The sequence below is a fragment of the Mustela nivalis genome, assembly GCF_964662115.1.
Source record: "Mustela nivalis genome assembly, chromosome: 16".
Taxonomy (NCBI): domain Eukaryota; kingdom Metazoa; phylum Chordata; class Mammalia; order Carnivora; family Mustelidae; genus Mustela; species Mustela nivalis.
This window is the reverse complement of record NC_139035.1, coordinates 54,233,532-54,260,331: the sequence shown is the minus strand read 5'-3', so window position 1 is coordinate 54,260,331 and position 26,800 is coordinate 54,233,532. Positions and strand designations below refer to the sequence as shown.

General features: G+C 35.1%; 1 protein-coding gene across 1 annotated transcript in view; it reads left to right on the top strand.

Annotated features, from left to right (window-relative positions):
• The window catches only part of USH2A (usherin), a gene marked incomplete at its 5' end in the record, with an annotated part of 618,561 nt that overhangs the window by 169,858 nt on the left and 421,903 nt on the right, over window positions 1-26,800 (top strand). Inside the window, one exon of the mRNA XM_082703057.1 lies at window positions 26,656-26,786. Coding sequence (XP_082559183.1) covers window positions 26,656-26,786 — 131 coding nt within the window. The remainder of the gene's footprint in view (window positions 1-26,655; window positions 26,787-26,800) is intronic.

Sequence of the window (26,800 nt, the reverse complement as noted above, 5' to 3'; positions counted from 1 at the left end):
TGCTTTTAAATCAGTTAAATTGGCAGCTGTCTTGTAGTGATGAAAGACCTAGGCCATTCTCAGATGATGTCTACATGATGCCAAACAGCTAATTGAATTAAGCCCTTGTGAAAGAGACAACTAGTCCCACCTCTCATTCCCCAGATGAGGAGATGGAGGCCAAGAAATTTGCAGTGATTTATTTATATCAGGAGCACAATCTCGATTGATATTCAGAACCTTCATCCTAGTGATTTTTCTACCACATCTCTTTGTCTTGAGAATGGTTTCCCGTGGCTACAGGATTAGGGAGGTGGGACCATTAGTAAAAATAACTGCTTATCCAGAGGCTACTTTCACTGCAACCTAGACTTTTTGCAATGTGGTTGAAAAATAACGGTATTGAGCAAAAAAGACCATTACATGATCAAAATGGATATTTAAGCGCAAACACTAAACTTCTACACTACACAGCGGAGTGTTCCTTACTCATTTTGCTCTTTACAGTTTCCCTAATTTTCTCTCTGCCTGTTCCTCTTACCTTAGAGAAAATCCAAGTTTTATTTCTAGAACATGGCAGATGGGAGCTCATAGAACCAAGGAAAAGGAGAAGGGAGCAATGGGTGGCCCTTCTCATAGAAAGGGCCCAAATATTGTTTGAGGGCACAATGACATTGGGTGATCTTTCTGGCTAACAGAGTTGGTAAGTTTGGGTTTGGTTTGGTTTGGTTTGGTTTAAATAAGATCAGATTCAATGATAACAAAAGAAGATAACAGGAATTCTTGAAAAACGCATGTATCCTAGTTCAGTCTTACATGTCTACAGATATTTTTGTATTAAGGCTCAAGATCTTCTGAAGATACTCTTCTTCTCCGAGACTGAACACAAAGTTGCTGGTCAGATGTGAAAATATCAAGTCACAGAAAGATCAAAGCACATTTATCATGTTCTGGAAAATAAGACAACGTGTGATACATTTTATAAAATTTTATTACAAGCATTAAAATAATTACATTTTTTAAAGAATGAACTCCTGCTAACTGGAAACCTAGGTATCCAGAGTACCTTCTAACCCAATACAAGATAAACGAGGTGTTACTCTCCACAGCCTCTCAGTAGGGACAAGAAAATACTTTCTCTACACTAGTAACCCTTAATTAAACTAAGTTTTTGGTGTGTCTCTTCAGGAGAAGGTCACCATGTCAACAATAATAAGGGGAAATGGCATTGTGAGCATTACTGGGTGAGATGTGGTATATTTCTTACTTTCAATTATTGTCTCCTTGTTTGAATCATTAGCATTTGGCAGATTTGTTGCTGAGTTTGTTGTTCTGATTTAAAACTTGGTGTTAGGTTGAATATATTCTTATCTTGATCTTCTATTTCTGCCATGACTTGCATTTCTTGTTGAGTTTCTGACTTGAATTGCTCTATTTTTTTTTCTTTTTTCTTTTTTTTTTTTTGCTGATCTTTTGCTTTGTCTTGTTGTATTTCTCTCTGGAGGTGTTTCCTCCCCCGCTTCTTCTTGCTATATTTCTAGTTTGGCCTATTGTATTTCTCTGGCCCGTTCATTAGCTTTTTTTTTTTTTTTTTTTAAGTTATTCTCCTGTTTGGTCTATGCAGTACCTAATCAATACACTTCCTTGCTTACTGCAGGATTTCCAAGTTATTGTGTTTTCTGTCGGCATTGATGCTGCCTGAGAGGGGTTTCTGTGCTTTGGCTAATGTGCTGTTGTCTAAATTTGCAGGGTTTCAGCTCATTACACTGACTTTAATTTTGATGTATTTGTATTTTATCCAGTTCAAGTCATGTCTTTCCTCTATCAATTTAATTACTTTCTGCCTGGGCAAAATTGTGTGTATACAATTGCTGCTAAAGCAACAAAGGTTTCTATTTAAAGGGCCCCCCAGAACATCAGCAATTCAGTCTAAGAGATACTCAGAACACCTCTGATTGATGCCTTACTTTTGTGTGGGAAAGGAAATCTGGACTACTGAGAAGGCCTTCTTTATAGAACTTAGTCAAGCCTGGTTTACAGCTGTGAAGTCATTAATGTAGGAGATGAGTAGAGGGCTCTGGGGTCAGAGTATTGCTTCTCTGTAAGAAAGAATATATGACCAATTTCGATTCTGCACAAGTTATGCTCTGAAAGCGGGGGGGAGGGGGGTGATCTTTCTTAGGTGTTTAACTTCTAGTTAGCTTGACTAGCCAAGCTTTGGCTTTTGTTTTTCCCTGTGTGCACATGTAATATATAAGTTCCTGGGTTTGAATCGTGGTATTTCTTTAATCATTTTGCATTCGTATTTCTTAGCCTCATTATGGGATTTCCACTGTACATGGCAATATAGCAACTGACCTAAAAAGAAATGGCTTGGGAAATATGGTAACTTTTCCTGTTTTCAAAGATGTCTGGTATGGGGAGTGGGGAGAGAAAAAGCATGTAAGAACTACATCTTTGAAAATAGAAAACAATGCAAACACCTCAGTAAATACACAATTGGTTATTTATAGGGTTTAAGTTGCTCATTCTACGCATTTAACAATTGTAGCAGCTTTTGGAAATGCTTAGGAGAGAGAAGCTTCTAGGTATATCTGAGCATGTGTCATTAGGGAAAGTTCATCAACCGGCTACACTCAGCAAATGTGCTCTCTCTTCAATCACTTAGCTCTGCTTTATGGGATAAGAGCCTACTCTTCACCTACACTGTATCATTCAGTATTTCCCTCAACAAGCAATTGTGGACTGCCGATGCTTAGCAAAATTAGGCTACTTACTAAGAAGAAGAAGTTAGTTCCTTTTTGATAAGTGTACCTTCTCTAATGCTGGATAATTTCTCTCAGCCTCAGAATTTTCATCTGTATAGTGAGAATATGTGAGTTGTGAGAAAAAATAACACTTATAAAATATTCAGCTCAGGGGCATCTGGGTAGCTCAGTGGGTTAAAGCCTCTGCCTTCGGCTCAGGTCATGATATCAGGGTCCTAGGATCGAGCCCCGCATTGGGCTCTCTGAACAGCAGTGAGCCTGCTTCCTCCTCTCTCTCTCTCTGCCTGCCTCTCTGCCTACTTTTGATCTCTGTCTGTCAAATAAATAAATAAAATCTTAAAAAATAAATAAGTAAATTTAAAAATAAAAAAAAATACGTCCTAAGGTGGGAGAGCTCTGTAGAGTGAGTTATTTCCCTTGTGTTTTTTTCTTGTCAGTGGAAAACTAAATTTCCGGCCTATTTTGCCTGCAAGATTATTATGACATACTACATTAATATATTTGACCTTGATAGAAAGACCTTCCACAGTCCAGTTGTATAGTAATAGACGAGCAAACACTCTGATTCCTGTGCTCTATAGCACTTCTTTTGCAAGGGCTGGAGCCATGTAACCCCTACTTGCAAGCTCACCCCACCCCATCCCCCAGGGCCAGTACTGAATTCACCAGGAAGATTCAGACTCCTGCTTTCAGAATCTCAGGAAGTCAGTCCTGAGTGACTTTGTGCACACTTTTGACAAAGGGCATCCTAGCACCTTCCCAAGACCCATGTCCATCAGTCTTATTTTCTTTCTTGGTGTTGGTAATTGACTCTCCCTATGTTCTTGGAAACCTGCCCAGTACCCTAGAACATGTATTGCTGCCTAACCCTTACTAGGCTGCCCTCTGAGACAAAGTCTACTTCTACACTCTTTTTTGGACTCTAGATTGCTACTGCACACACAGATCTTATGCCAAATGGTGAACTTTGGCCTTCCAAATTTCACCTATCGATGTATGAACATAATTGTGCTTATTGTTCAGATCTCTCTCCTTTAGCCCTATATTTCTTTCCTCCTCTTTCCTCTTTCTTTAGTCTATGTCCCTCTTTGTATCTCTGGCATGCATTTAAAAAAAATTATTTTTAAGTAATTAAGTAATTAATTTGAGATTAGTGACAAGCAGAAGGAGGAGCAGAGGGGGAGGGAGAAAGAATCTCAAGCAGACTCCACACTGAGTCTGGAGCTTGACCTTGGGCTCAGCCACAGGACCCTGAGATCGGTGACCTAGAGCCAAAATCAAGACTCTGACCTTTAATCAACTGAGCTACCCAGACACCCCCCGGCCCCGGCATGCTTTGAGTACTAGCTTATTGCTCTACGTAGCCCATGTAACAAGCAACCATATTTCTTCCTGGACTTGCAGCTGGGTATTTATACCATGTACCCACCCATGTAAAAATGTCCTTGTTGTGTTCTACCTTTCATTCCAGATCTGCTCTGCTCTGTAGCACATCACTCCATGGTATCGTACGGACTTCATGTAGGTTAATAAAGCATTATGCGTTGCTCTGGGGGTAACCCTATATGTTTTTTATAATTTCTGAGTTTGTGATCTTTTTGTGACAATTCCTTTTAAATGAAAATACTTTTTTGTGTGGCCCTTTTAGTACTTTAGACGCTCATTAGATTCAGAATGAACTTACCCTATTCCAAACTGTGTTTGATACTGAACAAGATTGTAGCCAATATTCAGGGCAGTAGACAAGGAAAGGTTGTTGAATTTTTACCAAGTATAAAGCAGTGTCCACCATTGTAATGAAGCACCTACATAAAATTGTATAGTACGTGAGTTTCTTATTCTTCAAATAGTCTAATTGATTGTTCATTGGGCTCACTCAGCCAAAAGTAGAGAGAAACTTTGTACAGACATCATTAGTTTTTCTCCATTTAGAGATTAATCATGAAGAGCTCTGGCTCTTTAATTCTGTAATTTGTATATTTAATGGGCTGCTGCAGAATCTATGACAGTAATTAGCATAGCCTGAAAACTCATTAATACGCAACAACATGATTAATGCAGCATTAATGCAAACATGACTGAAGTTATTTGGGTTATGTAGTAAGAAGATTAAAGCTAAAATGTCCTGTTTGTTTTACCAGTGGTGAGTATAATAGTGAGGCAAAAAAATAAAATAAAAGCAGGTATCAAATTAGTTATTTTAAAATAGGGGAAAAAGCCAGGAAAATTTGAATCAGTATGATTTCCTTTTTCACTTCTAAAATTTAGGGCATGAAATATTCTCTATTTTTTCTATTTATTTGTTTATTTATAAATTTATCAGTAGTAAAGATGAACTCATTCAACTCTGGTTTAACATAGTTAATCTTGCTGCTGAATATTATTAGTCTTAGAATGAAAAATTTTTAAATAATATCAATCTTTGACCAATACATTACAGATTTATTTTGAAACTAATATACCTTATTGGCTTTGACAAATGCTGAAAGGGACTAATATAAAAGTTACATACCAGGCCCTCGTATTGCATTTTATCATCTTAAGTGAATGTTTAATACTTTAGAGGATACTACCATTTTAAGTCCATCTATTTCAATAAAGCTATCATTCATTTCATGTTAATGAAAGAGTCAGTAACGTTTGGCGAGGTAAGACTGTGAAAGTTTTACTTGTTGTTCTTACCTTCTCATGGAGTCATATTGAAGCCCACTTTAAATTCACTATAATATATTTAATCCTTAAATGACATTTCTCAATCTTGTCATCAAATGTCAAACGTCATTTATAGTATCTGAAACAAAACTAGCATTTTCAGGGGCAAGCATCTTGAAAAGCTGACAGTGTATACATCTGCTTTCTTATGCTTGCTTTACTTCAAATCTATGTTAGGAAAAAAGAATTTTTTTTTAACAAAAAAATCAAGTGAATATATGAACATCTGGCTCTTGACTAGGCCGTGTGGAGGCAAAGTATGTTCATTCTATCATTTCAGCACTCGGGAATGATATTTTATAGGAGAGAAGCTTCTTTCAACCTAAGGATTTCAACATATATGAACAAAACTGCACCATAGGGGGGGAAAAATCAGCAATACCTGCCACCAACAGATGGCGCTATTATTAGTGGCTCAGATCATGATTATTTCTGGGACAATAGAGTTGCTAACACTTTCAGAAGATGGTCTATTTGTAACGAGAGGAGCCTCTGTAAATGTAATAAAGTGGTAAACATGCTTGGTTTTCTTTAACTAGGGGCTCTGTCAAAATTTCTGTAAAACTTTTTAAAAATCCTTTATGTAGGATTTTACTTTACTTTTATTTTACTATTTCACTTAATTCAAATATATCTCCTTCCATGTAACTCACATGTGTGAAATTAAGTTGTAGAAATTTAAAGCAACGTATTTAGAGGAAAATTGGTCTCTATGATCTCTGTAATATTATATTAGACTAGCGAACCAATACTTACAAAACTAGGCAACTAAATTCTATTGAAATATACCAGTGTTTGACTTATTTTTCAAGGGGAGGATAGACACAGAGAGAAAATGCACCATTGGGTAAAATCATTTGCCTCTAATGTTTTATTTCACCTCTATGGTTTTTAGTGTACTAGAGAACTGTTTAATCAGACCATTATCAAATTGAATAAATGGCTACTTAGTGATTACTGGACTATTTAGTGATGGAGTTTTGGAGTTTCTTCTTATAAATAAGCTTTCTTTTAATATTTTATATAAGACCATCCTAATAAATGAAATGGAACAGAATCTATTTGCCACACAATATCTCAGTCTTTTCTTTATTTCCATATAGTGATGAAACAACCAGACTTCCTTAGAATGTATCCAGTCCTTTTTCTAAGAAGCCGTGCAGCTCGCTCATTCTATCCTCATGCCGCCATTAAGAGTGTTTCTAATCACTGGTCCAGAAAACTGGAGAAATGAGACATTTTTGTTTTGTCCCGAATTGAACACAGCCAAGAATTTAATCCAAGCAGAGAAACTTGCTTTTTTTTTTTTTTTTTTTCCTATAGGTAAAATCCAGGGGGGGCTATTGTTGGGTTCTTTAAAGAATGGTTGAAAGGATGCATTGGTTTTTTAATTGCTATGGAGATCAGGAATGGTTTTGGTCTGGATTTTGGGAAAGTAAGGAAGAAACATGTTGATTAAAGATTAAAACAAAGGTAAATATCATCTCTAAGCTCAAGTTCTTGGGGAGTCAGTTGTCACATCTCTTCCAAGTTAGTATTCCCAGGGATGTACACTATCTGTAAGAGATACTCACTATACTTTCCTGAGGTAGAGTAGGAAACTACTGTAATTTTACACATAATTATAGGTCTGTATTATAAAGGACTGTGTGCTTGTAAGAAGTTAGAGTGTGAGAAAGTTGCGTATGTGAGGGTGCAGAGACTTGTTCTCACAGAGAAACCCTGAGATTGCCAGTTGTTGATTCCCCTCTCTTTCTTGGAGTTGTGCGGGTGTTCAGAGTGTTTCCAGTTGCAGGCTTTATTTAATATATTGAGTAAAATGAAGGTACTGTAGAGCCCTCTGTTGTTATTGCTAATTGATAATAACAAATCAAGGGCCTCTGAAAGCAAGCAGATTCACCAGACTTTAATAATAATGATGGTAGATAGTACTTACATAGGGCCAAATAGTTCAAAATATTTTATACATTTAAACTCATCTTATCCTCCCAAGAATCTTGTAAAAGAAGGAACTATCACTATTCCCATTTATACATGAGGAAAGTAAGTACAGAAAGATTAAATAATTTGTCCAAGGCCACACATGAGTAAGTTCTAGAGCAGAGTTGGTATTTGAACCCAGGCAAGCTGGCTGTAATGTCTATCTTTGACCACTAAGCCAAACATCAAATTCCCTTGTCTTTGGAGTTAAACCAAAGAAATATCTTAACAAAATGGAATAAGACATTTGGAAGGAAAAAAAAATTGTTTTAGCTCTATTAGTGCTATAATGTACCTTGGAGATCAGGTGATTTCCAGGCAACTACCTCCTGTTTAGCCAGCTTGAGGGAGGGTTAAGTCGTATCCTTCATTCTCTCTTAAGTACATGGTATATGTTGTCAATTCCTTTTCATGCCTTCCTCTTTTCCCTTCTCTTTGCTTTCTCCAAAAGTAGTTAATATATCTTAAGTGGTTGAGAAGAAATGAAATTATATTAACTGATTAAAACATAAAAAGTTCATTCATAAATAGGTTTATCTGCACACAAGGAAGCATTTCCCTGATTGACTTACTTTCCCTGAATTGAATTTACCTAATATTCTAGTATCATGATGATACATTATTAAGAATGAATTAATAACCAAATTCAAATATATACATTGTTACCATGCAGATGTATTTTCCTCAAGTCCCATAATAGTGTGAATTAATGAAAATGTAATTAAGTTGCAGAGAGAATGTACTCAGTTACATCTAAGAATTTACTTTGTAGCAGTAAGAGCGATTGATTACACAATGACATGGGCTACTAAAAGAATTATGGAATTTTACTCTTTCATTTGCTCAACATACATTTATTAGAATCCTAATATTTTCAAAACACAACTTTGGTAAAAAAAATCTTGGAGTCTGACGACATTTATAGATTATATATTCTTTGGCCTGGAAGGAGAAGACTGGACTCTTTTCATAAAATATCCTTTCTGGAAAGTCCCTCAAAATGCTACTGTAGTAAAACACCCAATCCTTAAAAAAACATGGGTGCCCAATCTACAGAAGTCTACTAAAGGCAAAGTTATTCTGGGTAGCCAATAGACTTCCCTGTGCCCTACTTCTGATGAGCAAGTCAAGTGGAGTAGAATAGGAATAGACTGGCCATGGGTTTTGTGGTTATGCTAAATTAGCATCCATGGACTTTCAGGAGTATCCCTATTCTATATTTATATAAGAGGCAATATGGTGTGATTCTGCTAGCACACTCCAAATTAGATTTGGATTAAGTGTTGATCTATCAGAGGCTCGTAAATCCTTGGGAGGAGTCCTTGGGAGTCCTGATTTTGTTTTACGTTTGTTAAAATGTTGAAAGTACAGCCAGCTCTTCATCGTAGACTCCCTTACTCTGACACATAGAATTCTATCATATTAGAATCATGAAATGATTATAACATTATCTTCAAAATGTAGGATCACAGTCAGAAGTAGACATTTTGGGGCACCTGAGTGGCTTCAGTGGGGTAAGCCTCTGCCTTCAGCTCAGGTCATGGTCTCAGGGTCCTGGGGTTGAGCCCCACATTGGGCTCTCCGCTCAGCGGGGAGTCTGCTTCTCCCTCTCTCTCTCTCTCTGCCTGCCTCTCTGCCTACTTGTAATCTCTCTCTGTCAAATTAAATAAGATCTTTTAAAAAAAAGACATTTTGGCTTCATTTTGAACTAACAGTATATTGTTTGAAAGTGAAACAAGAAAATTTGTTTTTATTTTATTCCATTTCTGGGATACTATTTTGCTTCAAAGGAGTCTGAAATATATTTTCATATTGCTCCAATTGCTTGGGATATACTGAGGTTGTTACTAGAGAGATTGGGTGTAGAAACCCCAAAGCAACTTTCTTTAATGGTGCTGGAGGTCATTGGAAATTTTCAACCATTGGACTTGACATAAAAGACACTGAAATCATTGCAAGATCAAGGTTATTCAGTAATTGTGGTAATGCTGCAAGTGAGAAGAATTTGATGATTTCTCCACAAGGCTTGTTTTATAAAATATAACAGAATATTTTAGTACATTTAATATACATAGTATATTTAAAATAAAATTTTGAAAACCATTTTATTCAATATGAATCAATAGAAATTTGAGTATGTATGTATATATGTATACATGTAAATGTGCAACTATGTCTATGAATTATATATGTATACACATGTACATATTGATGCACCTAGATCTTTTTTGAGGTATAAAATGTGAAAATAGAACTTATATACATTATAGATATAGGTCTAAAAATTTCTTTTGTATTTTTAGAAAGGAAAAGTAATGATACAAATTCATTTTATTAAAAGACACTTTCATAGCTAATATCTTCTATTTATTTATTTATTGCTAATATATTCCTAACCTAAGTTTAAACACTTCATTTTCTAGAGTCACTTGTTAAAATACTTCCCATCTTACAAGATGCCAAGGTAAAAAATATTTTTTATCTTAGGAAACAAAATATTTGCTGAATTTTCTTTATTCTGCTCTATAAAATAATTATTATGAGTAGATTATAATTCACAATTCAGTTGTCATTTAATAGCATTCAATATACATTTTAGATTATCATGACTTATATACACAGCAGTTCTCTAAAATGTGCTCAAAAGTGGAGAAGGTTTATATAATAGATAAAATATAGCTAAGATAATTGGACTTGAATATATATAGTATATATTAAAAAGACAGATAACAATTTATAATTATTGGATGCTGGTGAGAGGATCTGATTAAGATTAGCACTCTTCTCATATTTTTCCTTGTGAAATTCTGATTTTGTGTTAATGATTATATAAATATTTTGATATGAGGGCAGTTTGGGGGTATAATCTGGAGATGGGTGGATGGACAGACATATATAGAGAGAGATCTATGTAAACAGATCTACCTAACTATATCAATTTTTTACCTAAAACTTCATGTAATATAAGATTGTAGTTATATATTTGAAATTAAGGTTAAAGCTGTTCAGAAGATGAAACCATTTGAGCAGTTCCTTGGTGATATTTGTTGCCTTTTATAACTTTGGACTTGTTGATTGCTTTTGATAATAAGAGTGTTTGTGTTGGTGGTTCCCTCTATGGGGAATTCCATTTCTCCATAGTCTTCTGAAACATTTCTTCTGGAAAACATTGTTTGACTATTTTTTCTTCCTTTTTGAGATGCATCATAGTCATGTTTGCTCTGCCTGCCTTCCACAGAATATCAGTTCAAGAAATGTATGTTGAGAGAAAGTATAAAAGCATGTGAAATCTACTAGAAGCATAGGTACCTGGAATAATAGATGATTGGAAAAACCAAGAGTCACCATACTACTTAATGGGTAAAAAATTATATCAATTCCTATTAAGTCAGGAACAGTAAATGATGATTATCATCTATACTGCTATTTAATATTGTCTAGAAATTATAGCCCATGTGCTGAAACAGAAAAAAGAAGTATCATTATTGGAAAGGAGTAGACAGAATTATTGTTTGTTTGTTTGTTTGTTTGTTTTCCAGAAAATGTAGGTGTATACCTAAAAAAGGAAGAGAACCCCTGAACATATTACAAGTGATTTTAATATTATGATAAGATGGTTAATTAAAAATAAATGTACAAAAACTTTTCTATGAATCTGCAGTTACAAATCTAAAGGTGATCTTATTCATAATCGCAATAAAACATACATAATTTTGTATAAACTTAAAAAGACATGTACAGGATCAATTTAAGGAAAAGAGAAAACAAACATAATTATTTTAGTGTTAATTTTAAAAGTGAATGAATTGAAGGGTAGTGGGTAATAGAAAAGAAGGATACTGAGAGGAAGAATAAGTTGCCGGATATTAGAAATATTATGGAATAATAATATGGTATTTTATTATTACAAAAATGTATCAGTGGAACACAATAGAAAGCATGGAGACTAACTCAAGAGAATAGACTTTAATATGCTACAGATGGATTTCAGTCAGTAAACATTTATTCAGCAAATATTTTTGAGCATCTATTAAGTGCCAGCTGTTGTTTAAGGTGGGGAAAACGCAGAAGTAAATAGCACGGATTTCCTGCCTCACGGAATGCATTATGTAGCCAGTTTTTAAATGTCAAAGAAAATACCTAGAATATATCCTGGTCTCACACTATATGTCAAAATAGATCATAAATAGAATATAATGTTAAACATAAAAAATATGGGAAATGAAAAGAAAAAATACAAAGAAGTAATAATTTTTGAATTCAGGGACCTAATTATAAAAGCAAAGTGAGGGAGATACCACTATTGAAAAAACATACTTTAAAACATAAATGTTTTAAATTAAAAATATTTATTAAAATTAATATAAAAATTAAATTTTTATATTAAAAATAACATTTAGAAGATAATCTATTTTAAAAAAGTAAATGGCTATGATAGACGGTGAAATGAAAACCTTTAATAAGAGAAGAGCACTTACAAAATAGTAATACAGGCAAACAATCCAACTTCCAAAGAAAAACTGGCAAAGAATTTTGGAAATACCCAAATGAAGAACTGTGTTGAAAGAAATTCAACTTCAGTAGTCATCCTAAAAATGCAAATTGAAATTAGAATAAGATCCCCATTTTAATCTAATGCCAGATGGTATCTCCCAGTTTGGCCTGGCCATATCTCTTCATTATACTGAAAATATTTTGCCTAACAATGGTTGCAAGACTTTAGATGAGGTGTGGAAAGGAAATGAAGCAACTTGAGAAGTCTTCTTGCAATAAAATCAGAAATGAGAAGGCATTCCAGTTGATTAATTTATAAATTCACATACTACTGCAAGATTGTAGAGATTACTTAATCCAACACCTGCGTTTAAGAGGAAGAACCTGAGGCCTGTTCTGTGCGGGAAATGAGAGCTCTGGTGTGGGTATGTTTCAAAAACTATCTGGTGATACTGTTTCCTTGTATCTCTATCATTTGGAGATTATAATGAGTGATTAGTGCTTATAATAGTAACAATAGTCACAGTTTTTAATTGTTCTTAGGAGGTAACAGAGCATTATTTGAAAGATGAAAGCGAGCTTTCTTTGGTTTATAAAGACAGCAATTAACTACATTTTTTCAAAACTTCCCACACAGTAAAACTCTACTCTTTTTTTTTTTCTCTGTAGCATTCCCCTACGTTTTATCCTAATCTATACTTCCGAGGTAGTTTTTAGAATGTTGATCTAGTGTTTCCCACGTTCTTTCAAGGTCATGGCTGATGAACATTTGATTTAAAAAATGAAGAAATAATATGTTTAAATGAATAAGGTAAAGCTTTAGCATTCTGATAAAACAGTTAGCTATTCGGGGGTTAAACCCAGAGCATTCATAATACTTTCAGATTAGTTTTCAATTGTCATTTTGTCAAGTATAGTCAGTAAGGATTTTGTTATTCATGTATTTGTAGGGCTGGTTACCATAAATATTTTATTAATGGAGACATTTTTAGCACCACCTAATGGCAGCCAAGTAAAAAGAAAAACCTTTTCCAATTTAGAATTTATTTGCATAATTCAAATTAAGCTATATAGCAATAGTTGCTTATATATGAAACTGAAGTTTTACATTCCCTGATGTACCAAATAGGCTGCTAGAAATCCATCTCCAATCCATTGGCTTGCGTGGAAATGAAGCATAAGGGATATTTGATAATGAAACCAAGAGATTTCTGTTTTCTTTATGAGAACAAGGATAAGAAAATATGTAATAAATTATCCCAATTTTATGTGAAGAGTTTTACTTTAATTTTAGGAATTTACCCATCAAGAGTTCTTTCTCCATACCCCAGTTAATTTCCTGACAAATATACCTTGACTGTTGCATTAGCATGTTTAATTTGTGTAGTTTTTCTTTTCTTTTCTTTTTAAAGATTTTATTTATTTATTTGACAGAGATCACAAGTAGGCAGAGAAGCAGGCAGAGAGAGAATAAGGAAGGAGGCTCCCCACTGAGCAGAGAGCCCGATGTGGGACTCTATCCCAGGACTCTGGGATCATGACCTGAGCTGAAGGCAGAGGCTTTAACCCACTGAGCCACCCACATGCCCCTAATTTGTGTAATTTTTCATAGTTGTTTGTAAAGCTTTGACCAATTTAATATACTTGTCTAATAGCATCTTTTACCTTCAGTAGATTTTTTAAAACCAAGAGTCATGTCTTCCTGCTTCTTGTGTTAGAATTGTTTTTATTGAACGTGAGTTGAACAATGTGGTTTATATCAGAGATAAGTAACTCTAGCTTAAGTTGCACCTATTTACATCCTATGGTTCCTAGCAAGACTTGGGAAATGTGTTGACTGCCATATCCTTAACTCTCGGATCAATTGTTCTGGTTATACTATGCATCTGAAGGAGAGTTGTGATAACACCAGATTTGAACGTTCTTCATCCTCATCTCAGCACTTGGGCTTGATACTTCTTTCGGCTTAACGTGATAAATAGTCACTTGTTTTTAATAGTATTGTCTCCTATAAAATCCCATAAAAACATGTAAATAACAGGACTGTCTACAGGTTGACTGTATTCAAGCCATATGTACAGCTGTTGCTTTCATATTCCTACAAAATCTCTTATAAAATTAATGAGAACCCATGCTTCCAATTTGGATACAGATGAGTAAGAAAGACTTTCAATCCCATGATGACAAGAACCTAGGCTAAATAAATACCACAGTTTTCTATGAGGCAGTCAAAGAGCAGGTAATGCAGAAAACCCTGGATGAACTGAATTTTGCGAAGAAATGAATGCCTTATAGATGATCAGAGAACTGTGGAACTTTCCATATCTGGGGTGGGTACTTGACCTCAGGGAAGTAAGCCTGATTTATATAGGGAGAATTTTCAGGATCAAGAAGAAATCAGCTGTGTTTTAGACAACGGTGTGTCCTTGTGAGATGAAATTGTATCCAGAAGAGGTCCAAATGCAAAAACAATAACCCCCAGATCAAGCCCCAGATCCTACTATAGCCTAACTCATATTTTTTCAAGAATGTGCCTATTGAAGATGGTCTAGAAATGGACTCTTAAGAATTCTTGCAGTGATTGGATTCTGGAATGATGAAGGAATGTAATCCAAACATGAGCCAAAAATAGCTATAATTTCAAACCAATATTCTCCCTGCTTAAATAGAGGCAAAATAAAAATGGTAACATCACTAGTCATTTTGAGAGGGGTTAATCACAGGTAAATTGAGTCTAAATAAACCCCCATTTCAGTTCAACACAGTCAACAGAGGTATATTATCAGATGACTAAATTATTGAAATTAGAATGCAAAAAAATTATAACAACTATTATAAATATTTTAAAGAATTTAAAGGCAAAGCTGCATAGAGTAGAGGAAGAAACTGAGGATTTTAGAAGATATATGGTAGCTCTAGAAAGGAATAAAATAAAACTACATTTGAGAAGTAAAAATATGTAACAAAATCTTTATTGGATGGGTTTAACAGCAGACAGTGCAGAACAAAAGATTAATGAGTTTGAACACAGATAGTTATGAAATAAATAAAAACAAAGAGAAAAAAGATTGAAAAAATAAAAAGAGGATCAGTAACCTGTGGGATAATATCAGGAGTTCTAACATACATGGAGAGGAGGGATTTAGGAAGAAAGAAAGAAAATACACAGGAAAAAATATTTGAGGAAATAACTATTGACAAATCTTCATATTTTATGATAAAACAGCCACCTACAGATAAGAGAAGCTCAGGGAATTCCAAACAGGATAAATACAAAGAAATCCACATCTTTGGTATATTATAGTCAGATTACTAAAAACAAAAAATTTTTAAAAAGTAAACCGGCTAAAGGTAAAAAAAGACATAGCATATATTCAATGAAAAGAATGACAGCTAACATTTCATTTTCTGTAATAAAGACTAGAGGTAATAGAATGTCTCTGAAAACAATAACAAAAGCCAACCTGAATTCTGTATTCAGTGAAAATATTATTCAAATATCAAGTTGGGAAACATTTTAAGATAAACAATAACTGAGTTAATACTTCATGAGAAGTTCTAAACTACAACAAATGCTAAAATTTTTTTTTCAGGCTAAAGAAAAATAATACAAGATAGGAACTCAGAGCTAATGAAAGAATAAAGAAAAAGAAAAATATTTTCTTGATTTCTTTAAATGATAATTGACTGGCAGAAGCAAAAATATAAATGTATTCTGCACTTCACATATATATAAAAGTAAAATTCATGACAAAACTACCACCAGAGTGGAAGATGGAATATGGAATTATGCTGCCATTGAGATCTTGCATATGAAGTGATGGAATATTAATTTGTGGTAGAACATTATAAGTTAAGAATGCATATGAGTAACCATTTAAAAAAATTTAGTTATTTAAAATCAACTCATTTCTAAATAATCCATGAATCAAAAAAAAAAAAAATCACAAGGGAAACTTTAAAAGTTGAAAATTTTATAAAAACAAAAGTACAACATATCAGCTTTTGGAATGCAGTTAAAGTAGTGTTCAGAGAGAAATATATAGATTAAGTAATTATCTTAGGAGAAAAAGATCCAAGCTTTTCCAAGTTTCTTATTAAAAACTCTAGTAAAAAAGTAAACCTAAGTAATAAGAAACAAGAAATAATTAAGATATTATCAGGTATCAGTGGAATAGAAGCAGATAACAAAGCCCAAATTTGGCTTGCAAGATTATTGTAGGTGGAGACCAGCATAAGGAGGGATGTGATTTTGAACTGTTTTCAAAGATCAATCAATACTTTTTCCCACATTAATAGAGTAAATAGAACAAAGTATTATAACCTATCAATAGATGTGGAAAGCATCTGACAAAACTTAACACCTACTTATAATGAAAACTTTCAGAAAAATAGGAATAAAGGGGAAACTTTCTCCATTAGATGAATAGCTACAAATTATCCTATAGCTTATACCCGTAATAGTGAAATATTGGAAATATTGGAAAGGAAAATGTCTTTATTTGTATTTTAACATGGTTATGTATGTATGTTTAATCTCTAAACAAGTGCTAGAATAAGACAAATTCAGAAAGGTTGCAGTATAGTAAGTCAATATAAATAAAATTGATCAAATATATTAGTAATAAACAATTAAATTTTTAAAAGAACTTTTAAAGGTGGCTTCAAAACACAGTACCTTCACAGGGGCCCCTGGGTGGCTCAGTTGGTCGAGCATCCAACTCTTGGTTTTGACTCAGGTTGTAATCTCAGGAGCCAGTTATTGAGCTCAGGGTTGGACTCCATGCTCAGCAGGGAGTCTGCTTAAGATTCTCTCTCTCTAGGACGCCTAGGTGGCTCAGCAGGTTAGAGCCTCTGCCTTCAGCTCAGGTCATGATCCCAGGGTCCTGGGATCAAGCCCTACATCAGGCTTTCTGCTCAGCGGGGAGCCTGCTTCCCCCTCTCTCTCTGCCTGCCTCTCTGCCTACTTGTGATCTCTGTCTGTCAAATAAATAAATAAAATCTTAAAAAAAAAATTCTCTCTCTCTCTCTCCTCCCTCTGCTCCTCCTCCCACCCAACTTGTGGGCATGCTCAGTCTCTTTAATTAATCTTTTGATATATTGATCTTTTGATTAATTAATTAACTAATTAATTGAAGAGAATACTGGAGTAGATGGTGCCATAGAAACAGCTAAAGCAGAGGGGTGGTAAGAATTGTTAATAGACCAGTCTTAACCAGCCAATTAGTAAAGTTGGGATCTGATAAAAAGACCTATGGAAGATGAGGTAGGAAACCATGCAGAGATACCTGGGAAAGACAGAGATACCTGGGAAAGATATTTCTAGGCAAGGGGAAGAACAATTGGCTAATGTACTCAGAGTATAAAAAGGGAAAAGAAATATAATAGGAAGTGAAAAACATAGTGGAAACTGGATTATTTAGGATGTAGTAGACTATTGTGGTGACTCTCACTTTTACCTGGAGTAAGACAGGATGTCTTCAGTGATTACCAAGAAGACGGATATGACCAGAACTGTCTTTTTTTTTCTTAATACGATTTTAAAAATTTATTTATTTTAAAGAGAGTGAGAGATAGAAAGAGAGAAAGCAAGAGTGGGGAGGAGCCAAGAAAGAGACAAACAGACTCTTCACTAAGCACAGAGCTGGAAGGGGGGCTGACCATGTGGATCATGACCTGATCTGAAATCAAGAGTCAGATGCTCAACTCACTAAGCTATCCAGGCACCCCCAGAATTGTCTTTTGATGGGCTCACACTTTAGGTATTATTTTAGAATAGGCTATAGTGTGTGTTTATGTTCATGTGTATATTGGTTGGAGGGGGTGGTCATGGAGCTATGATGGCAAAAGGAAGATCAGTTAGGGAAAATAATCACAACAATCCAGAAGACAGAGAATGATGATTTATAACACAGGAGGATCCACAATATATAAAAGTACTTGAAGAAAGCAAGTAGAAATAAATAAATGAAGTCTTTGAAATTGGGCAAAAGACATTTGTTTGTATAGCTCCCAGGAAAATACAGGGCTTTTTTTTAATGGTTGATGTAAATATCATTATGAAGATATAGATGAGAAATCTCACCACCATGAATTAAAAAATGAACTGAAACCACATTGCATTCTCATTCTTTGCATCTCAGAGTTTGAAATGTCCTCTGTGGGCCAGAGTTTGGGGAAATGGTCATTCACACTATTTTTTTTTTTTTAAAGATTTTATTTATTTATTTGACACAGAGAGATCACAAGTAGGCAGAGAGGCAGGCAGAGAGATACGGAGAAGCAGAGCTTCTCTGCTAAGCAGAGAGCCTGATGCGGGGCTCGGCCCCAGGACCCTGAGATCATGACCTGGGCCGAAGGCAGAGGCTTAACCCACTGAGCCACCCAGGCGCCCCTCATTAACACTATTTAAAAGCATGTGGATTAATTATTGACTTTTGAGAGGTGATAGGTAGAGTGATATTTATAAAAACTTGAATAATTTTTCAATGTTTACTATCATCAACTGGACATTATCTTATAGCTTAGAACAATAAGAGAATATATTTGTCACAGTACTGCCTTTGCTATAAGAAATAGAAGCTAAAACTTTCGCTTTCAGTTCCTATAGTTCTATAGCATTTTAATTTTTAGGTAGCCCTATAATTTATTAATTTTTGGCAAACTTTCGTATTAAAGTTTAACATACATACAGAAAAGTGCAAAAAGTCATTAGTGCATAGGTTGTCGAATTTCAAAAACTGACCAGCCCCATGTAACCAGCACCCGGAGTATTAATAAAACATATGGGACCCCCAGAAGTTCTGCATTGTGCGCTGTTCTGCATCTCAACCAGTGTTACCACCATCCTGACTTCTGAGACCATTGATTTAATTTGCCTGATTTTAAACTTGATGTAGTTGAGATTAAACAGTATATTCTCTTGGAAAGGTTGGTGCAACTAGTGCATGACGCTGTGGTTTCTTCATTATCGTCGCTATATCATATCCCAAGTATTTGTCCTTTCCACGATTAATGGGAATTTGTGTATATTCCATTTTCATCTATAATGAAAAGTATTGGTATAGATGCCCTTGTATCTATTTCTGAACCTATTAATTTGGGGGGAACATACACCTTGGGGTGGAATGGCTAGATCAGAAGGTGTGCCTATATTTAGAAGATATTCGGATAACTTATACATAGTGACAGATAGTTTTTCAATGTGTTGTAGTGACTTCCACTCCTGCCAGTAGTTTATGAGCATTCCAGTTGCTCTACATATTTGGCTATACTTACTGTTTTCTATTTCATTTCAGCCATTCTAGTGGACATTTAATGGTATTGCATTTTATTTGGCATTTCTCTGATGACTAATGATCCTGAGCATCTTTTCTGTGTTGATTAGTTATTTGAATATCATATTTCTTGAAAAGCTCATTGTCCCCATTTTTAAAAAAAAGATTTATTTTATTTATTTATTTCAGAGAGAGAGAGAGAGAGAGAGAGAGAGAGAGAAAGAGCATGAGCAGGGAAGAGAGGCAAAGGGAGAAGGAGAAGCAGACTCTGCCACTGAGCAGGGAGCCTGATGTGGGGCTTGATCCCAGGACCCTGAGATCATGACCTGAGGGGAAGACAGACACAACTGAATGACCCACCCAAGTGCCCCTCCCGCCTCAATTTTCCAATGGATTGTTTTCCTTTTTCTTGTTGATTTGTAGGATATAATCTGGATATTCATCTGTTACCAGAAGTATGTGTTGTAAATATCTGCTCCTACAATGTTAGCTGCCTTTTCACTCTCCTATTCATGCCTTTTGTTAGACAAAAGTTCTTAATTTTGATACAGTATAATTAACCATCCATTCCCTTTCTATTATAGTTTACCTCACTGTTCAAGAATGTTTTGCCTATTCCATGGCCTTGTAACTGTATTGCTTTTATGATTAAGTGTTTAAAGTTATAAAAATATTTATATAAAGTTAAATATTTCCAGCTAAATCTTGGATTTTTAGATTTTCTTAAAATGCTAGGCCATGGGTAGGAGAAGAATCAATGAAACAAGATGGGATTGAAAGGGAGACAAACCATAAGTGACTCTTAATCTCACAAAATAAACTGAGGGTTGCTGGGGGGAGGGAGGTTGGGAGAAGGAGGGTGGGGTTATGGACATTGGGGAGGGTATGTGCTTTGCTGAGTGCTGTGAAGTGTGTAAACCTGGTGATTCACAGACCTGTACCCCTGGGGATAAAAATATATGTTTATAAAAAATAAAAAAAAATTTTTAAAATGCTAGGCCATGTATGTATGGGTATTTTACTCTATTTTTCAAAAGATTCATTTATTTATCTGAGAGAGAGAGAGAGCACACAGAGGGAGAGGGAGAAGGAGAAACAGACTCCCCGTTGAGCAAGGAGCTTAATGTGTATCCCAATAGCCTAGATGAGTAGCTGTACAAAGTATGTGTTTCCTAAATATTTCTTGAATGAATGAATGAATATTGAGATAGAAGAACGTTCTATTATTTCTTCAGAAACTTGAAACAAAAATACTGAACCTTAGATTATTTCCTGTTTTTTTTTTCTTTTTTCTTTCTTTTTTTTTTTTAACAGTAAATCATTTTATTAAGAGCTGCTTTTAGGTACACTATCTGTACATCTTTCAGAACTGAGGAACCATTATATTCTGGTACAATTCAAAATATTGTATTTTCAGACACTTGCCATAGAGCAGAGCATTTTTATTCCCATAACAGATTATTTTAATACATTTAGTAAGTTTTGTTTATCACAAATAACACTGTATGAGCTAACTTTAAAATATAAATTATTTTAAATAATACTTCTAAAATAAGTTTTATTATATTTGTAAATAATCTCAAAGAGATGAAGTTTAAACTAAGAAATGTATTTATTAATAGTTACTAGTACATGTAAATTCAATTATTTGTATGAACTCTGATCATGGAACCTCAGTCTATTTTTTTTTTTTTATAAACATATATTTTTATCCCCAGGGGTACAGGTCTGTGAATCACCAGGTTTACACACTCCACAGCACTCACCAAAGCACATACCCTCCCCAATGTCCATAATCCCACCCCCTTCTCCCAAACCCCCTCCCCCAGAGCAACCCTCAGTTTGTTTTGTGAGATTAAGAGTTACTTATGGTTTGTCTTTTAAATCAAAAAGGTAAATTCTTAGGCAAGTGAGAAATGTATGCTTTTCATTCTTCTATTCACCTTAGTCAACATGCTCCTTAATACAAACTTTAAAAGTAAAAAAAATACTTTGGTACTGTTTGGCTCTAGGTCACATATCCTCTTATTCTTGGGACAGGATCAAAGCACATTCATGACACATAGAGGAAGAAGGGTCACGTTCAATCACAGGCTGTATTTAAAGCTTCTGCTCTGTCAGTGTAGAACATATCTGTTTCCATTCTTTTTCCCAACAGAAGTCGCAAGGCTGAACCTAAAATCAATGGATGGGGTTATATAAATATTTAATTTCTTACAGCCGAAGGGGGTGTGATTATGTTAAACAATTAGGTATTTTACCGTTCTGTCTCATGGTAAATTCAATAACATTCTCTTTGAAATATTTTATATATTCATCAAAAGTGTTGTATATGCCAATACATTTATTTGTGAATTTAGTTCATTTAAAAAATTGGTCATATGACGTAAAGCATTGGTCTCAAAAGATAGGACTTACCTATATCTATAGCAATATTATCAAGAACATGATGTCTCAATGGATGTGTGCATTATTAATTTCTTCATAGAATATATGCAAAAAATTCATCTTTGTAATGTAAGCAGAAAAATGACAAGACTGAATTATTTGAAAAAGCTAAAGGAAAGTTGACCATACAACATCAAATCAAATTGTGTTTTATTATACTAAATTATACTTATAGTATAATCCTTTATTATACTAAATCCTTTTCACAAGAAATTTTCCTTGTTCTGTATATAAGGTATTATATTTTAGTTGGGCTAGAAATGCATTTATTTGTTATATAAGTATAAAATTTACAAATGTGTCTGAAAAACACATGCACTTCCGTATCTCATGGCATATAATATTAGTTGATTTATTCCCACATATAACTCAACTAAATGTTCTTGTAATTCTTACTCTGATTCCATTTCATTCCCCAAATTTCCCATCAGTTAAGAACAAGTAATTATATTTCTGGATTGAGCAATTATTAATTTTATTCATTTCTTCCCTCATTCAAATACTTATATTTGCAAGTATCCTGTCTATTCCTACACAGGTGCCACCAGCACATGGATGCTGGTGGAATTTTGATCAGGATGGCATTGAAAGTATAGAATGATCTAGGCAGTATAGACATTTTAACAATATTTACTCTTCTGATCCAGGAACATGGAATGTGCTTTGATCTTCTTGTGTCTTCTTCCATTTCTTTCATGAGTGTTCTATAGTTCCTCAAGTACAGATCCTTTACCTCCTTGGTTATGTTTATTCCCAGGTATCTTATGGTTCTTGGTGCTGGAGTAAATGGAATCAATTCTCTAATTTCCATTTCTATATTTTCATTGCTAGTGTATAAGAAAGCAATTGATTTCTGTACATTGATTTTGTATCCTGCCGCATTACTAAGTTGCTGTATGAGTTCTAGTAGTTTGGGAGGGGAATCTTTTGGGTTTTCCATACAAAGTATCATGTCATCTGTGAAGAGAGAGAGTTTGACTTCTTCTTTGCCAATTTGAATACTTTAATTTCTTTTTGTTGTCTGATTGCTGTTGCTAGGTCTTCTAGTACTATGTGGAACAACAGTGGTGAGAGTAGGTATCCTTGTCATTTTCCTGATCTCAAAGGGAAGGCTGTAAGCTTTTCCCCACTGAGGATGATATTTGTTTATATTCATTTTTCCTAGACAGATTTATGAAGTTGAAGAGTGTTCCCTCCATCCCTATACTTTGAAGCATTTTAATCAAGAATGGATGCTGTATTTTGTCAACTGCTTTTTCTACATCAATTGAGAGGACCATTTGGTTCTTCTCTCTCCTCTTATTGATTTGTTCTATCACATTGATTGATTTGCAAATGTTGAACCACCCTTGCATCCCATGGATAAATCCCACCTGCTTATGGTGGATAGTCTTTTTAAAGTACTGTTGGATCTTATTAGCTAGGACCTTGTTGAGAATCTTGGCATCCATATTCCTCAGGGACATTTGTCTGAAATTCTCCTTTTTGATGGGGTCTTTGCCTGGTTTGGGGATCAGAGTAATACTGGCTTTGTAAAAAGAGTCTGGAAGTTTTCCTTCTGCTTCTATTTTTTGTAACAGCTTCAGGAGAATAGGTATTATTTCTTCTTTGAATGTTTGGTAGAATTTTCCAGTTGTTTAATTTTAAAACAATAGTTTTAGTTATAATATCTGATACTATATATAAAAATTTTAAAAATGGTAATTTGAAGATAAGATATCTGATGGAGAGAGATACTCTAGACCCAAAGGAGGGAAGCTTAAGAGAAGAAGAGTTTGTAGAAATACAGTTGTTCTCTAGTCAGAATGTAGACCACACTTTGGCCACAACTATGTTTTTTTGGCAGATATCTCCTTCTTTCCCCTGATTGGTCTACCCTAATAATTTATTTCTTTGCCTCCCATTTCTTTCTTTATCGGGTTTTTGTGATGAGTGCTCCATACCCACTACCTACACATCCATTCTCTCAATCCTTAAAACCCGGTCATTTGGAGTCTGGACCATTCCATTCCATTGAAAAAGATTATGTCTAACCAGCTCTGTAATCTTTTCTTTAGGTCTAATTATTCTGGACTTACAGGAAGTGTTACATGGTTACCTAACTTTGCCTTCTTAAAGTTCTCTCTTACCTAGGCTTCCATTTTACAGTATTATTATCCTTGTTCTAATTTTGTTAATTTCCTTTTGCTTTTCTTTTCTTAAATGTTGGAAGAGGGTCATTTCCCCCAAAGCTCTTTTTCTTTTTCTGTGTTCTGCTTCAAAGAGACATGGATTTTTGACAGGTAATTGCTAATTTATTTTCTGGCCCCATATTCTCTTATAAGATTTAGTTTCTTGTTTCCCAGTGTTGGATAGTTTTTGCATCATTAATAAATACACATTGTGCCCCAAACTGAACTTAAATCCTCAATCCCATATTTTCTAATTTTACCTGACCTTTTTATTTGTTAATAATGATGATTTCCCCTTAGTAATTGATGAAAAGAATTCACCATTTTGTCCCACATCATCACCTCATATCAACATGTCTTAATGAGTTTCTTCTGAAATATAGTCTATTCTTTCAATCCATCTCATTACTTGTCAGTTCTTAATGAAAAATTTTATCAACTTATTCCCCCAAAACACAGTGATATCCTAACTGGTTGCTCTGTGGCTAAATTATCTGTATCTTTTATACATGCCCCCATTAGTTTGGTTACCATAATCCTGACTTTGACCATCCTATTCCCTTCTTCCACCCAAGGTTTAATGCCTTCCTTTAGTCTATAAGATAAATTCTAATCAGGAAGCTCAGCCTTTTCTGTCAATTTATTAGAGGAGATGAGCTAGTAGCAGGGGTTCATATGAGTTTGAATACCAAGGAGTGATTTGTTGGGACAAACAATCTTATTCTGTGGGTCAGAGAGAGGCTGGGATAGACCAGGTACAAGTTTGATAACAAGGACACAATATCCTAGCAGCCAGGAGGAAGAGAATTGGAATGGGAGTCAATGCAATATCCAAATGGGTAGGACAAGTATGTTTAAAGGGGCCCAAAGCACAAAATCTAGAAGCCAAAGATGTAGAAGCTAAGAAGGCTGGGAAAAAATTGAGTTGATTCTCTGGCAAGTCTGAAGTCCACATTCCAGACTTGCCTTTGCTGGTATTAAAATTTTCACTCTAAAGACACTTATCACACAACCTCCTTTCCATCTTTGTCTTCTATTCAGATTCTCGGGCTGGATAGTCTATGGATAAGATGTGGTCTTGCCTGTCTTTCCAGATTCACCTCTTAACTCCCACTCAGACATCCAACATTCCTCAATACTTTAGCCTTTTGTACAGTTTTCCCCAAGCCTTTCTACTCTTGGGAAACAAGCTCTAGCTTCATATTCTCAATGAAACCTTCCTCAATCCCTTTGAATCAAATTACATCTTATCTATGTCTCTGTATCACTTATCACACCTCATAATAAGTTTTTGTTTTGTCTTTTTCCTCAACTAGAACCTAACATCAGGCACTGGCTTGTCAGTTTTTCTTCTTTACCATGTAACAGAGTACTCAACAAATGTTAATGTTCTACTGATGCATAGATAACAAATGGCAATCTGGGGGCACCTGGGTGGCTTAATGGGTTAAGGCCTCTGCCTTTGGCTCGGGTCATGGTCCCAGGGTCTTGGGATTGAGCCCCGCATTGGGTTCTCTGCTCAGTGGGGAGCCTGCCTCCTCCTCTCTCTCTCTCTGCCTGCCTCTCTGCCTGCTTGTGATCTGTCAAATGAATAAATAAAAATCTTTAAAAAAAAATGGCAATCTGATACTCACAAAATGACTACTACTTTCCTGCCTCTACACCTATGCTAAAACTTCCCCCTTGTCACTGATACACCTCTCCCCTGCCCTCTCCTCCTCCAGGTTCTTAGGAGATTTAATAAATGCACCTAGATGCCATGTAATGAACCAGGAGTGGAAAGATGAGTCAGACATGATTCCTGCAGTAGTTCCAGTCTGTTGAACTCAAACTAAAACCCCACCTATGTAGGACTTTGGTTACCAGGCTAGCCTGAAGGGAACTCTCTCTGCTTCAAACTTCCATAGTTCTGATTGACCGTATGACTACTCAAACCGGTATTCACTAATTATTTAATATTGTGATCAGGAGGTGTTTTGGATTCTCAAATAAGTTCTTGACCTCTTATTTGATTCTCATCATACAATTTGTCTGTTAAGACACATTTTTTATTGCCAACTAAAATGGGAATTCTTTGAGAACAAAGACTAGATCTCTTAAACTTCGTTGTCAGTTTCAATACATTAAGCAAAATGTGTTACACACAAGGAAGGGTGATGCAAGTGAGTGGGATACCATGTGTTGAGACCATGTGGGGATAGTGGGAAGACATCTTAGGAGACCATCGCAAGCTTGCCCTGCTTCGTGAGCTGGGGAAATTCCTCTAAGACAAGAGCATTGTATGTCTAAGGCAGTAGGTGATCTGAAGGTGAGGGAGACCCTGAAATTCTGAAAGCTGCAGACCATTTGGTTATAGGATCCTGTTTCAGAAAACTGGCTCTATGGGCCTCTTCATAGCAGGTCTTTCTAGTTTTTAGCTTCTAGACTGATTACTAGACTGATTCTTTAAATCTCCTAAGTATTTTAAAGAAGCCCCACTGTCAAAAACCCATTTATTTTTATGGCTCTGGTATTTTCACATTGATACTCTGAGTATCCAATTTTGGGTTGACAACATGTCTTTTCAGGTTGATGAGTTTTGCATAAATTGGAAGTGCATTATATATTGATTAGTGGGAGTACAGGCTTGAGTTTCCAAGAACAGGTTGGCATTCATAACAGGATATATTTAAAACCAAATGGCTAGGACTATCCCACTACATTGCTGTGTATAAATCCCTGACTGTACTCACTACATCATAAATAATAATGAAAGTAAATGTACGTTTATCAGAAAGAATCAACAAAACCCCAGCACTGATTTGCTGATTGCACTTGTCTCACCAGGCATTAAGGCCAGCTTTCGAACAAGGGTGCCTGAAGGTTTGATTGTCTTTGCCGCCTCGCCTGGCAATCAGGAAGAGTATTTTGCACTTCAGTTGAAGAATGGACGTCCTTGTTTTCTTTTTGATCCTCAGGTAAATGAGTATTC